The sequence below is a fragment of the Coloeus monedula genome (genome assembly GCF_965178545.1).
Source record: "Coloeus monedula genome assembly, chromosome: 6".
In the NCBI taxonomy this organism is placed as follows: domain Eukaryota; kingdom Metazoa; phylum Chordata; class Aves; order Passeriformes; family Corvidae; genus Coloeus; species Coloeus monedula.
Genome location: NC_138786.1, coordinates 55,341,406 through 55,353,572, shown reverse-complemented (window position 1 = coordinate 55,353,572; position 12,167 = coordinate 55,341,406). Strand labels below are relative to the sequence as shown.

At 37.9% G+C, this 12,167-nt stretch overlaps 1 protein-coding gene across 1 annotated transcript in view; it reads right to left on the bottom strand.

Moving 5' to 3' along the window:
- TDRD9 (tudor domain containing 9) overlaps positions 1–12,167 on the bottom strand; it is a gene marked incomplete at both ends in the record, with an annotated part of 69,366 nt that overhangs the window by 40,567 nt on the left and 16,632 nt on the right. Inside the window, 4 exons of the mRNA XM_082282984.1 lie at positions 873–995; positions 3,005–3,226; positions 3,674–3,771; positions 10,410–10,516. Coding sequence (XP_082139110.1) covers positions 873–995; positions 3,005–3,226; positions 3,674–3,771; positions 10,410–10,516 — 550 coding nt within the window. The remainder of the gene's footprint in view (positions 1–872; positions 996–3,004; positions 3,227–3,673; positions 3,772–10,409; positions 10,517–12,167) is intronic.

Sequence of the window (12,167 nt, the reverse complement as noted above, 5' to 3'; positions counted from 1 at the left end):
AGTGCAGTCATGACAGTCTTGTTACCGTAATAGTCTAATGGTACACTAAGTACTGTCTCCCTGATCCTCAAATATCCAAGAATTAAAGTAGCTCTCAGCTACAATACCAGTAATAAGATAAAAAAGAAAAACAGCATTTATAAAAAAAATACAAGCTAAAACAAAACACAAAAAAACCCCCCCAAAAACAACCAAAACCAACCCCAACCAAACAACCCCCTCCAAAGCCCTCCCCTCAAAAATCCCAAACCCACAAGTCCTCTTCAGTATCACTACACCCCAAGATGTCACACATCTTACATGTGATTTACATTCCTGATTTGTGACCGCAAAATTTCACATCTGAATATGATTAACAGTCAAATATTGCTTTCCACATAAAATAAGTATATTCATATGTAAAAATACACAGATTACAAGTGTATTTTCTTTAGCTTTTTAGTGAAGTGACAGCAACAATAATGAAATCCACATGAGTGAACTGTACCTACAGCCAGGAGACAGAACTTTCACAGAGATATTTTTCAGGACACATCTGAAGAACAGACTTTGTAATATCCAAGTAAGTGAAAAGTAGCTTCCTCCCCCTGACAGGCCTAGCTGGACAGGTTCCTGAATTCCACAAGATGGATTTCAAAAAACATTTCAAGGCACCTGTATCAAAAGTTAAGCACTCCCAAAGACCCTCCCCCCACCCTCAGTTCTAAACTTGTTTCTCAAAGGAACGCTGACAAGCCTATTTCAGTTACCTTAGACAACTTATATAAAACATCTTTAAAAGAAAATGTCTGCATTTCTCTTTTCTTGTATGGTAAGAGACAAAAGAGAAGGCTTTCTTAATATGAAAATTAAACTTACTTCCAACAACTTACTTCATCAATGAAAATATGTGTGAACTGAGTGAGGCTCCTGGCAGAAACTATTCTCTGAAGAAGAACTCCAGTTGTCATATACAGCAACCTCGTCTCCTTCGTTGAAACGTTCTCTAAACTTAACTAATAGCAGTAAGAAAAATACATACTAGCTGGAAACAGGTATTTAATGTAGTTACAGAAACATGCACCTGAAAGAACTCCCAAAATGAAACACAGTGTAAACCCATCAAATTACTTACTCAAACCTGCACAAGTCTCTGTACAGAAGTGTTGTTACGAGAACCAATTAAATGGTTTTTCTTAGGGGTAAATTTTTAAAAAATTTAAAACTCCGAAGTTTTGTGAAGTATCAAAATCCTTTACTGGGGACTTTGGACAGAGAATTCTTCAAAGACTTCTAAAGGTACAACCATACACGATTCTTGCCACCAATATAAAGAGCAAGAAGAAGATTTAGCCAAAATGTAGCTACTTACAGGACAGGAAAAGGGAAGAGGTTTAAGTTATCACTGAGACCAGGCAACATATTCCTGAGAGGAAAGTTCTACAACCCTATGTTAAATAGCAGATTTTTGAATTCTAAAGTACTTCTGTAATTTTAGCTCTCTCACATGCAACCTACCCAAGGCAGGAAGAGCTGTGACCATTTTTTCATGTGCAGCTTTACATCAGCCTAGTAGACATACCTGTGCTCCACCATTTCACTCTGTTTCTGCTCAGCTCACACAAGTGCTGGTGAAACAAACACACCACCTCCACATACACTGTCCTGAAGACAGTCTGGAAGCACCACTTTATATGTCTTGGACACTCACTAGCCTAATGACTCAATTTAGCAATTTTATGACTAATTCAAGGCATCAAAAATCACAACAAAAGCTTTATATAGAAACTACTTTGAAAAAAACATTATACATAACTGCCCTTTTTTTCACTGGGATAGAGCTAATTTCTTCTTAGTAGCTGGTACAGTGCTATGGTTTTGGGATTTAGTAGGAGGATAATGTTGATAACACACTGCTGTTTTGGTTATTGCTGTCGTGTATGAGACGTGGCACAGAAGAAAGCAGGTATGGGTAACAGATGAAGCAGAAGCCTGACGCTGAAGAGCCCATGCAATGAACAACTATCACAGTCACTTAAACATCAAACCCCCCAGATCTGAAAACTGTACAAAAATCAGATTTAAGGGTAACAAAGAACACCTAACACACATAAATGGCACCACATGTAGCACATTAGGAAGTAACCTGAAGTTGCAGACCCATGAAGAAGAAGAAAGCTCTATATACATGTCAGCAAACACGTACATATTACCCTAAGTGGAAGAAAGAAAGGAAGAAACAACAAGAAACAGTATGAAGCACAGAGGAAGAAAAACCCAGCAAATACTCCTCCCAGTAGAGGACTCCAGAAGCAGACAACTCTTCAGGAACATCCCTCCCACTGTCAACACCAGTGCGAACGCACTGGCCTGAGGAACCAGAGCAGCTCATCCAGAGAGTTGTTGCCCAACTAACAATGAAACCACCATCCCCACAGCTTAGTGTGGGTACTGACAAGGAGCTGATCAAAGCACCAGGACCTGTGACAAAAGAGGAAAGTGGCATCAAGTTTAAAACAGAGGGACAGACCCGATCTTGAAGCTGAGTTCAACAAAGCAAAAAGAGGAGACAGATTTAAGAGAAAAACACTAGTTCTAGTTTTTCACACGTTAGAAAGGAACAAAAGGATATTCACAAAACAACCTAATCATAAATGCATGAAAGTTTTGACAAAGCTGACAGGTAAATGTAGTGAAGTCAGATAGATAAAGTGTGTTATTCAAGGAGTTCAAAGGAAAAATGACAGAATACAGTTCTCCTGCAACAATTCCAGTGATTAATAATGTCGATGTGTCCAATGCAGACAAATATTTCTGTTGGGAGTGCCACCAGGATTTATATCCGTTCAAATTTACAAGTTGATTACAAGCATTTAGCAGGAGACAGATAAAAAACAGCAACTCCACTTAAAAAGCAGATTCTCTAATGTTCCTTTAGTATGCTAGATTTGCTTACAAGCAATCAAGAAAAAATACACAGTACGTTTTAATGCATTTTAAAACACAATTCGAAGGTTTCTCATACCTGGTATCCTACAAATCCACCTAGTGTCCATGACCGCTCCTTGCTAATCCACCTGGCAAGGCTGCTGGCACTAATTTTCCGAGGCTGGGTAACAGCAATGTTGCAGGGCATAGACTGGCTCATGCAATAATCCAAAATATATTGTGGAATCTGTGTGCTCTTTCCACTGCCAGTCGCTCCTTCTACAATCACAACTGAATTGTTCTGTATCAGAGACACTATCTGAAACAATTTTTCAAGAAAACTCGTAAGTCTACAAAACAACTCAAAACAGGGTTTTAAACAGATTTGAAATATCAACAGCTTCCAAGCCACAAAGCAAGTGACACTGTGCTGTCTTTTCTATCATCTTGTAGGCATCTGGAGATAACTGGAATCCTAAAACACATTAGAAGATCACAGAAAAGAATATGGGCACACACTCACGTACATATTCTACGTGAATGCCTATAAACAGAAAGTTTAACAGCAACATTTATTCCTCTAAGAAATTTTATGCAATGGTTTTGTAAAAAACTCCCGAGTTCTGTACAGCGTTCAAAACAGCAACAGAGGTTTCCTTTTAAAAAACAACAGTAACAAAACCAACCAAACGAAAAACCCACCCCAAAGCCACAACAAAACATTACTTTCAGATTTATTCCATAGGAGAAAGCACACTGACATTACCTTTTCCCTGTGTTTGGCTGTAGGCATATCCAAATATTTACACTTACTTATTGGTATAGAAGTTGAATCACTTGATTCACACTGAGACAATGAAGTACCTAGGCACAAAAATAACCAAGAGTAACTTACTTCAATAGAGAAAGGGGAAGACCAGCAGGAGATTATGACAACAGTATTCGGAAACCTAACTTCTCTAAAATGTGAACTGCATACTTTAAGTATTAATAGAATTAATATTTTTTAGTATTAGTAAATTGAAGATATTTTGTGTTTATGCAACTGCTGTTTTACTGGAAGGAGCTCCGAGGAACATTGCTTCTATGTGTAAACCACCATCAGTGTAAAGGATGTATACAACTCTATATGTTTTTCTCTTAATTTAAAAAACTGGATTTTTGCAGTTTGCATTACAACTGCCAATTCTACCTGTACACCTAAGAATTTTTTACAATACTGAAAAAATATGCCTTATTCATGTACACGTGTTGTTCCTCTTGAAGTCTACTGGAGCCACAGTACAAAATAACCCATTTATTGACAGGAAGACCATTATATTTCTACCACTTAGCAATTAAAATAAATCTGGTTTTAGCACCATGATAACCTTTCAGTGTGATACTACACTCTGCAGTCTCTTGGCAGGAGTTAGTCCCCATTGTCACTGGGTAATACAGGATAAAGACCCTTCAGTGCCAGCGTGAGCTTCTGCTCAGAGGTCTGCAGTTGGTTTGACCATGAAAAACAAAAGAACAGGTCTGCAGGTGTAGAAGGGGAAAACCTGGACAAGGCTGTGGTAAACAACAATTCTGCAAGTTACAATTAAACAATTTAGCTAAAAAACCCACAGCATAATGAAATCAAAAGTGGAAACGCTTTCCACTTGAAAAGGGTTTCACCAGGTATTATCGTGAAATGGATACTTACATACAGGCAGTAAAACCTTCTTTTTATGTCGTTATTTCTCTAAGAAATAGAGTAGCTAGACAGAACTCTATTATTCTTTTTACAAAGGCAATAATTACTTCAAAATAAAGGCTACAGCCTAAATACTTGACTGCAGTTACAGCTCCCTTTCTTTGGAAAGGTTCTAACAATCTTACAGCAGTGAAGCAGAAGCAGGCAGAACAGCATCTTATCTCTGTGCCACATTTCAATGTGCTCCAAGCCCCCAAATTGTCTCAAAGTGTCAAGGAATACAAATTAAGTTATTCTAACACTAAAAAACAAAGCCCCAAAAGCTGGACAGCTTACTATGACAGTTTAATAATGCACTAAAAAACAGAGTTCTCCTAAAGCCACATTCTACAACAGGAAAAATTCTTTTACCTGGACTCTGTAATGCAACAGTGAAAGGTGATCACTGCACAAGGATCTACTTTGCACTACTAAACACAAACAAAACCAGAACCTGATAGCACCATCCTTTCAGAATATTAACTGTCATTTAAAATACTTTTGGTCAAGTTTCTAAATATATTCCCCAGAAAAATTCATATATATAGCATTCTGCCACAGCAACTCTGTACGAAGGCTGAGCGGCTTCCCTCTGGCACAAACATGTCACAAATGAGACATCCATAGCTGTGCGTGATTTGACCAACGCTGGAAGAAACCCCAAGCTGCTAGGGAACAGATCCTAGTGCAAGCAGATTCCTGCTAGAGCAACATAACCTTCCCACTTCTATCCGGTTTTCAAAGAAACAACTGGAATTTCAAAAAGTTGAAATGTTAAAAGAAGAAAGTAGCAATTTTAAAACAGTGCTTATAAATATGGAGGGAGGCACAAAAAATTCAAATGGTAGGATTCATGTAATAACCCCCTGTAATTCAGTACAAACCCCACTGTATTAGTAAGAGATCATTAACCTAAAATTCAATTAAGAATTTTACTTAAAAACCACAAAGGAACAAACCAGAAGTAAAGAAACAGCTGCTAGTATTCATGTACCTGCTGAGAAACAATTTAATTTTGTATATATAATCTTTTTCACTGACGAAACTTAACTTTTTTAATACTGCTTTTTATATAACAGTTCTAAGACAGCAATATCTTACCCTCTCTTAAGTACAGGAATTTGTAAAAAAAAAAAGATACCAGAAGTCAATGGTGATTCAATGTTAGCCACAATCACCATACAGAGTTTAAGAATTGACGGCCATATAACCATGCTTCAAGTACTACACACTGTGTGGTTTGGGGTTTTTCTCTTCAAGACAGGTCTTCTCTGTGCTTAAACTGAAAGAAACATTACTGAGTTTGCCTGGGGAACTAATACCATGACAACTGTGAGACTTCTGCCTGGAGAGAGAACAGTTTTGGGCCTCAGCAAACTGGCAACTTGAGATTAACACTGACATGACCCAAGCAGCAATGAAAACGCCCCACCCTAACAAACTGAGGACAAACTCCACCTGAAATCTATTATGATCCTTAGTAAAAAACATAACAAAATGAAATTGGGATGGGAAACTTGAGCAGCCATCTTAAAAAACCTTAACACTTTCACCTTTATTTTTTAAACATGAAAGTCACTGTTCTGAACCATGAAGACCTGCTGCAGAAGAGAACATTTGAACGTACACCCCTATGAAAAGTTCCAAGGTTATTCTACTGATTTAAAAAACCATTCAACTGTGGACTCTATGCCATACAGTGGAACTACCTTCAAACATTTGGGTTTGCTTGGGGTTTTTCTTTTTGATTTTTCCTATCTAATGTGTAATAAATCCACCAATGAGAACTGGTCTTCAGAAAAGCAGGTCATTCCTGCCAATACAGATGCACCTAAAAATTCAGCTACAGGTCTACAGAATTATCAGTAGGAAAAGCACAAACTTTTGATTTTTCAGTTGCTTATACTTTCTGAAAAGCATTATTACGACCAGTACAACTGACCCAACCAGTGCACACCTTCGTAAGGCATCACGCTCTAACCTGCACCTTGGATTCTGACATACAGAGAATGCAGTATTCTTCCAACCTGAAAACAGTAAATTGAGGAAGCACGCAACTGCCCCCCATGCTGACTTAGGATAAGCAAAATATTTCAGTGTCTAAGAAGCGTTAGTGCCAGTCCAGAATAAATAATATTAATTTCTCTATCCAGAGTCAGTGCAAAAAAGAAACAGAAAAGTTGGTTATGGGGAAGACGAATTTGCCTGTTCACTTCCTTTTCAAGTACTATGGAAGTCCTGTAGAGACGTCAACTGCCATGACTAAAACAGCCTAGTGCCTAGAGCAATTTTTCAGTATCTCAGTAATCACAGCAGATGTACTCCCTCTGGTACCCATTTCCTGAACTGAATTTGAAGAGATCCTTTAACATAAGATTAGATTTTTATATTCACCAGTTCTGGGAGAAGAGATTGCACACCTGTATTGCTATTTGCCACTAAGCAAAGTAAATGAGATGCTTACAATATACTTGAAAGTACATGTTAGATGAATCAAATGGGATGCTTATTAAATCACTCATCATTCTTCTGCTGAGCTACCAACACACAAAGTGATTACACTTTGCAAGGAAGCTCATAGGAAAGGAAAGCTACACGTAACAACAACTGGCTGCCACGCTGAGCCAAAAAGCAAAAGGACTGCCCACAACACGGCACTACCTGAATTAAACACCAAGTACATGAAGCTGCTGCTGACTGATCCTTGATGAGCTTAATCCAGAGAATTCCTAAGAAAATACTTGTCTGGTGAGACTTCTCTACAGCAATCCTCTTTAATTTGAACATATTTTATATACAGAAGGTTTTGGGGGTGAGGATCTGTCCTACAATTAATCCTCCTGGCATGCATCTTTTCTGAATTCAGTTTCTTATATATCAGAAACAATGTTTAAATTTCTTCTTTCTCTCTGAAAGCAATTACTTCAGGTGGAACCTAGAAGGCCTCCAGGAAGACATCCATTTAATGGCATGAAAATCATGAAGACCAAGAACAGAAAAATAATGCTGCCACCCACAAAGCTTCATGAAAATAATGCTGTGTCCTCTACAGAAAAAAAAAAAAAAAAAAAAAAAAAAAAAAAAAGAGAGAGAGAACTAAGGATTTTAGACGCTTTCTGAAGTGCAAAACTCTAGTCTGTACAGCTCAAAATTCCCAAATTTGGAAAAAAATATTTTCTACTAGGTGGTTAAAGTGGTTAAGTGCCCCATACATCCAGCTCTGGAAGGTTTCTCTCTGCACAACACCCTAGGACCCCACTGAATCAAAAGTGTGTGGAGCCTGGAAGAACCAGTACCAAATGTGAAATGAGCCTGGTGGGCCAGGGAAGAACTGCTAATGCTCTACTTGTTTTGGGTAACAGTTATGACAAAGAATTTTCTTCTGCTTTTATTTAATCACTTCAACTTTCTTTTCACAGCAGTATCATTTCTACCATGTTCTGCAGAAGCAGAACTCTAAATGCAGCTCCCTGATGATCTGTTTCCCCAACACAGAAGCAGATCAGGCATTTCTGTTTGTCCTCTCAGTATAAAAGCATATGCTCTTTCAAAGAAATTGGAAAGCACAAGATTTAAACTCAATAGAATTTCGTCAAGTAACAAGGCACAAGCAGTACAAACATAAGCAGTTTCAGTAACTGCAAGACTTAAAACAGGCTATCAATTTGCACAGAAAATATTGCCTATAGTTAGAACAGCAACTCTGAGAGAAAGAAGCTACAAAAGGGATACCAATTCAGAACCTTCAGAGCAAATCAGTTTCTCATGTCCATGTTGTGAAGGTTATTTCTTGACTACATTTGTACTCAACACAGCTCGACTCACAGGTCCTGGTCTAGATAAATCCTTCATCAATTATGACAATTCTCATGTTCTTGAGAAGAACATACACTTCCAGATCAACATAGCTGATACTTACAAATACAACTTGAAGCTCTTGAAATCTGAATGATGAGCACACTACATTAACAGAAAAGCGGCCTCAAATGTGGAACAACATACACAAACTATGAAATTAACAGTACAATTCTTATGCTACTTATGCTTTTTATTCTACTATCCTAACAGAGTATTTCTGAGTCTATCTGTAAGTCAAAGCTAATAGCAGTTAAGAACCAGGATTTTCTGAAGTTTTTATGTTATCTAGGTGGGATTTGGCAGCTCAGCCTCAGAACGCCGTAGGAATGTTCCAGTCCTGTCACTATCCAGTTTGCTTTGAGTCTGCCACTGGATCACATACCGCTGGGAGCAGAGCACTGATGAGAGCAGGCAGGCATCAACACTGCACGAACAGCTCCTGAAGCAACTGAGACTCCAGACAATGAGACAGACAAAGAACAGAACAGGGAAAAGGGGGGCAAGGGACTGAGGAAAATATCTAACAGATTAATAGTAAGAGATTATGTAATATGCCAATACTTTAGTGGTTTTTTAAGGTTCTTTGCTAACTAGATGCTGTTTCAGTAAGTTACAAGTGGAAGGTGAGAATAAATATTAGAAGGTATAAATTTCAAGGACAAATATTTTAGGGTAGACCAAAAAAAAAAGGTATTTATAAAATAATGTACTAGGATGACTACACAGAAGTATTTCCTGAAATGCCTAAGTTATAATCCTGTTTCTTTTACAGAAGGACCACTGCTAGCATCAGTCCCATCCAAAGTCATGCTAATGACTAGGGCTGCTAAAGTTACTAGTCTATTTTTTAGACAGAATTCTGATTTAATAGGTAAAAGGTATTGAATGAGCTATGGTATTTCCTTGCATTAATCAATACCACTGTATTATTAAAGAAACATCTACAAAACTTAATCAACTTGTTGCTATCTCTCCTTACCTAGCAAAGCACATGAAGGACTAGGGAATACTACATTCCTGAACTACAACATGGGAAGCTCCTTCCAGTCTCTATTCCCCCATTTCCACCTTTTAATACCTCCTCTCCCACAGATTTTATGCAATGTCAAGGGAACAAGAGACAGTATTTTGTGGTTAGGACAGAAGATGAGGCGCACTGCACGTGGTGAACTGGACAAGGGCCCCTACTGCATCTCAGCTGAGGACAGATCCCACAAGCGGCTTCATCCGCCTGAGTTCCAGAGGCCAGAGAATCTGCAGATGCACTGAAGGACAGTAATTTCTAGAAAATTTCTTAATTTGTCACATTTTGGTACGCCAGCAAAGGTATACAGAAAGTATTAAGAGAACGACACACAGACCGACACACAGACCGATAAAACATAAATGTCCTTTTCTCATGAAATCAGCTACATTAACAAATTTGGAAATTAAGAGGCACAGTAAGAGTTTGAAGCTGAGCTGCCCTGACAAGTGAGTCAGCCTTACACTGTTTTTACCAGAGCTCCTAGAAAAGAAGTGCAATCTAATTTCTCTCTAAAGGCAGCTCAAAGCAACAATCAAGAACATAGAGAAATACAAATAGAAAATGGGAAAACAGAACAAAGGCATGAATCTAGTGAGTAGTGTCTTTTTCTTGTAGATTTATTTCAATCACATACCTACATTTACCAATACAACAAGCCAGATGTGTGCACATTTATCTATGCAACAGCATTATACATTGTGGTTTCCAGAGAATGAGGTGTTTACTTTTTAATACCATGCTTTATATATAACAAACTAATGCACATACCTCACTAAGCTAACAAACACATTCATAGTTTTGTTTAGAGAAGAAGATAGGGTAAAGACAACAGGGAGAAAAAGGACGGGTTTATCTGAGTTTGTAATAGGAAGTAAATAATTTAATTTCTTTTTTTACCTGGTTTATAGACATGCTGATCATTTCCAGCTACATTCAGCTCTTGTTCCTCTGCTTGTCTGTATTTTTTAGTATATTCAGTTCCAACACTCTCTGAGATAGGCAGTCTGAAGAGGAAAGGAATGATAAATCAATAAATGCTTCCTAATCCAAGTCTTTGGTATCTCTGGAAATAACAGCATTATACAGGAAGTTCTCCATGTCATGCAGGAACTACTTCAATGAACAAACTTCAGAAAAAAAAATTAGTCTATGCATTAAGATACTAGCCTGAGGAAAATGCCATATTAAATCTTTTTGTTTAGACTCAAGAAGATTGAGCTCCCAAAATACCATCCTTTAAGTCTTCAATACCAAGGAATTTCTCTTCTAATGAAAGACTACAATTTCTTCTCAACAAAGATAAAATAGCTCCGTTTCATCAATTCTCGACACAGACAATTAGGAAAATACATTTAGTTCTTGCATGATTCCCTGTGGACAGGGAAAGAAGACAGGAGGAAACACAATCATCTCAACTGCTTTTAAGAATAAAATTTTGACTTGAAGCCAAGAAATTATGGTGGTCAGGGAAAAAACCACAATCACCTGATCACTGAATTTTATGGAAATCTATTACACACAAGAAATGTTACTCGTGATATAAATGTAATGAAATTAGATTTTAAAAAGTCTCTTCTACATAAACAGCGTGAAGAAATCCACATGAAATTCACTAGAGAATAACATATCATGTAAACAACAATTAACTGTATGGTTATTAAATCACAGATGAACATAGAAACATAGAAGATTTTTGAACACATCGAAAGTAGGGTTTTTTTAAAAAAATACAAACTAGGGGTTGAAATTACAGTTTTGCACATTAACTTAAACGGGGCCCTGTGCCTTTCCTAGGCAGCAATTCACTAAGGCACAGCAAAACCATTTCTGTGTCTTATGAAAGGACAGTGCTGTGGAAGTCTTTATTTCTTGACCCAAAAAACAGGCAACGCTGACTCCAAGGACAATGACACTGAAAGCTACATGAGATTTTTAACATGGCACTATGTCACACAGCCCTCAACAGAGGGAAATACCCATGATTCTGATGCCACAGAGCACCCACCTTCTCTGCCAAGGCAAACTCTGTGCCAGCTTGGCTCTGCTACAGACAATTCACTCAGCCCAGTTCAGAACAGAACACTAAGTACTTATCACCTACTGCTGCCAACACAGTAGGAAATAGCTTCTGATCCAATTTTAACAATATTTTGGGCATAGATCTACAGCAATTTCGCCCAGACCTCAAGTATTTCTTAACGCAAGATTCAGCAGCCATCTGCACAATGGCTACGTGAGCAACAGCTGCCTACTTCCAACACTTGCATAACTCAAACCCTTCTGAAACACTCCTCAAAGGTCTGAATCTGAGACAACATATACAAAAATTCATATACGGGATATCAGACTGCTTGCAACGTAAGTTCTACCGAGTGTATATTTAACACAAATAAAACCCAAAAATTCAATTACGGTATCAAAGTCAAGCACTCAGTAGCTGAAAATACCATAATGAAGCTTGGCTGCACAATCTCACTTGAGCAGCACTGTATGCACACACTGTACAGATTTTACAGATCTAACCAATTATTTTTTCACTTCCATAAACCTGCAGCCTCACTGAGTGCACTGGACACCAATATTCTGAAAATAAAACCTGGTTATGCAGTAAATGTAACTTTTCCTTAGACTCTCTATGAGAGGAAAAGCTATCCA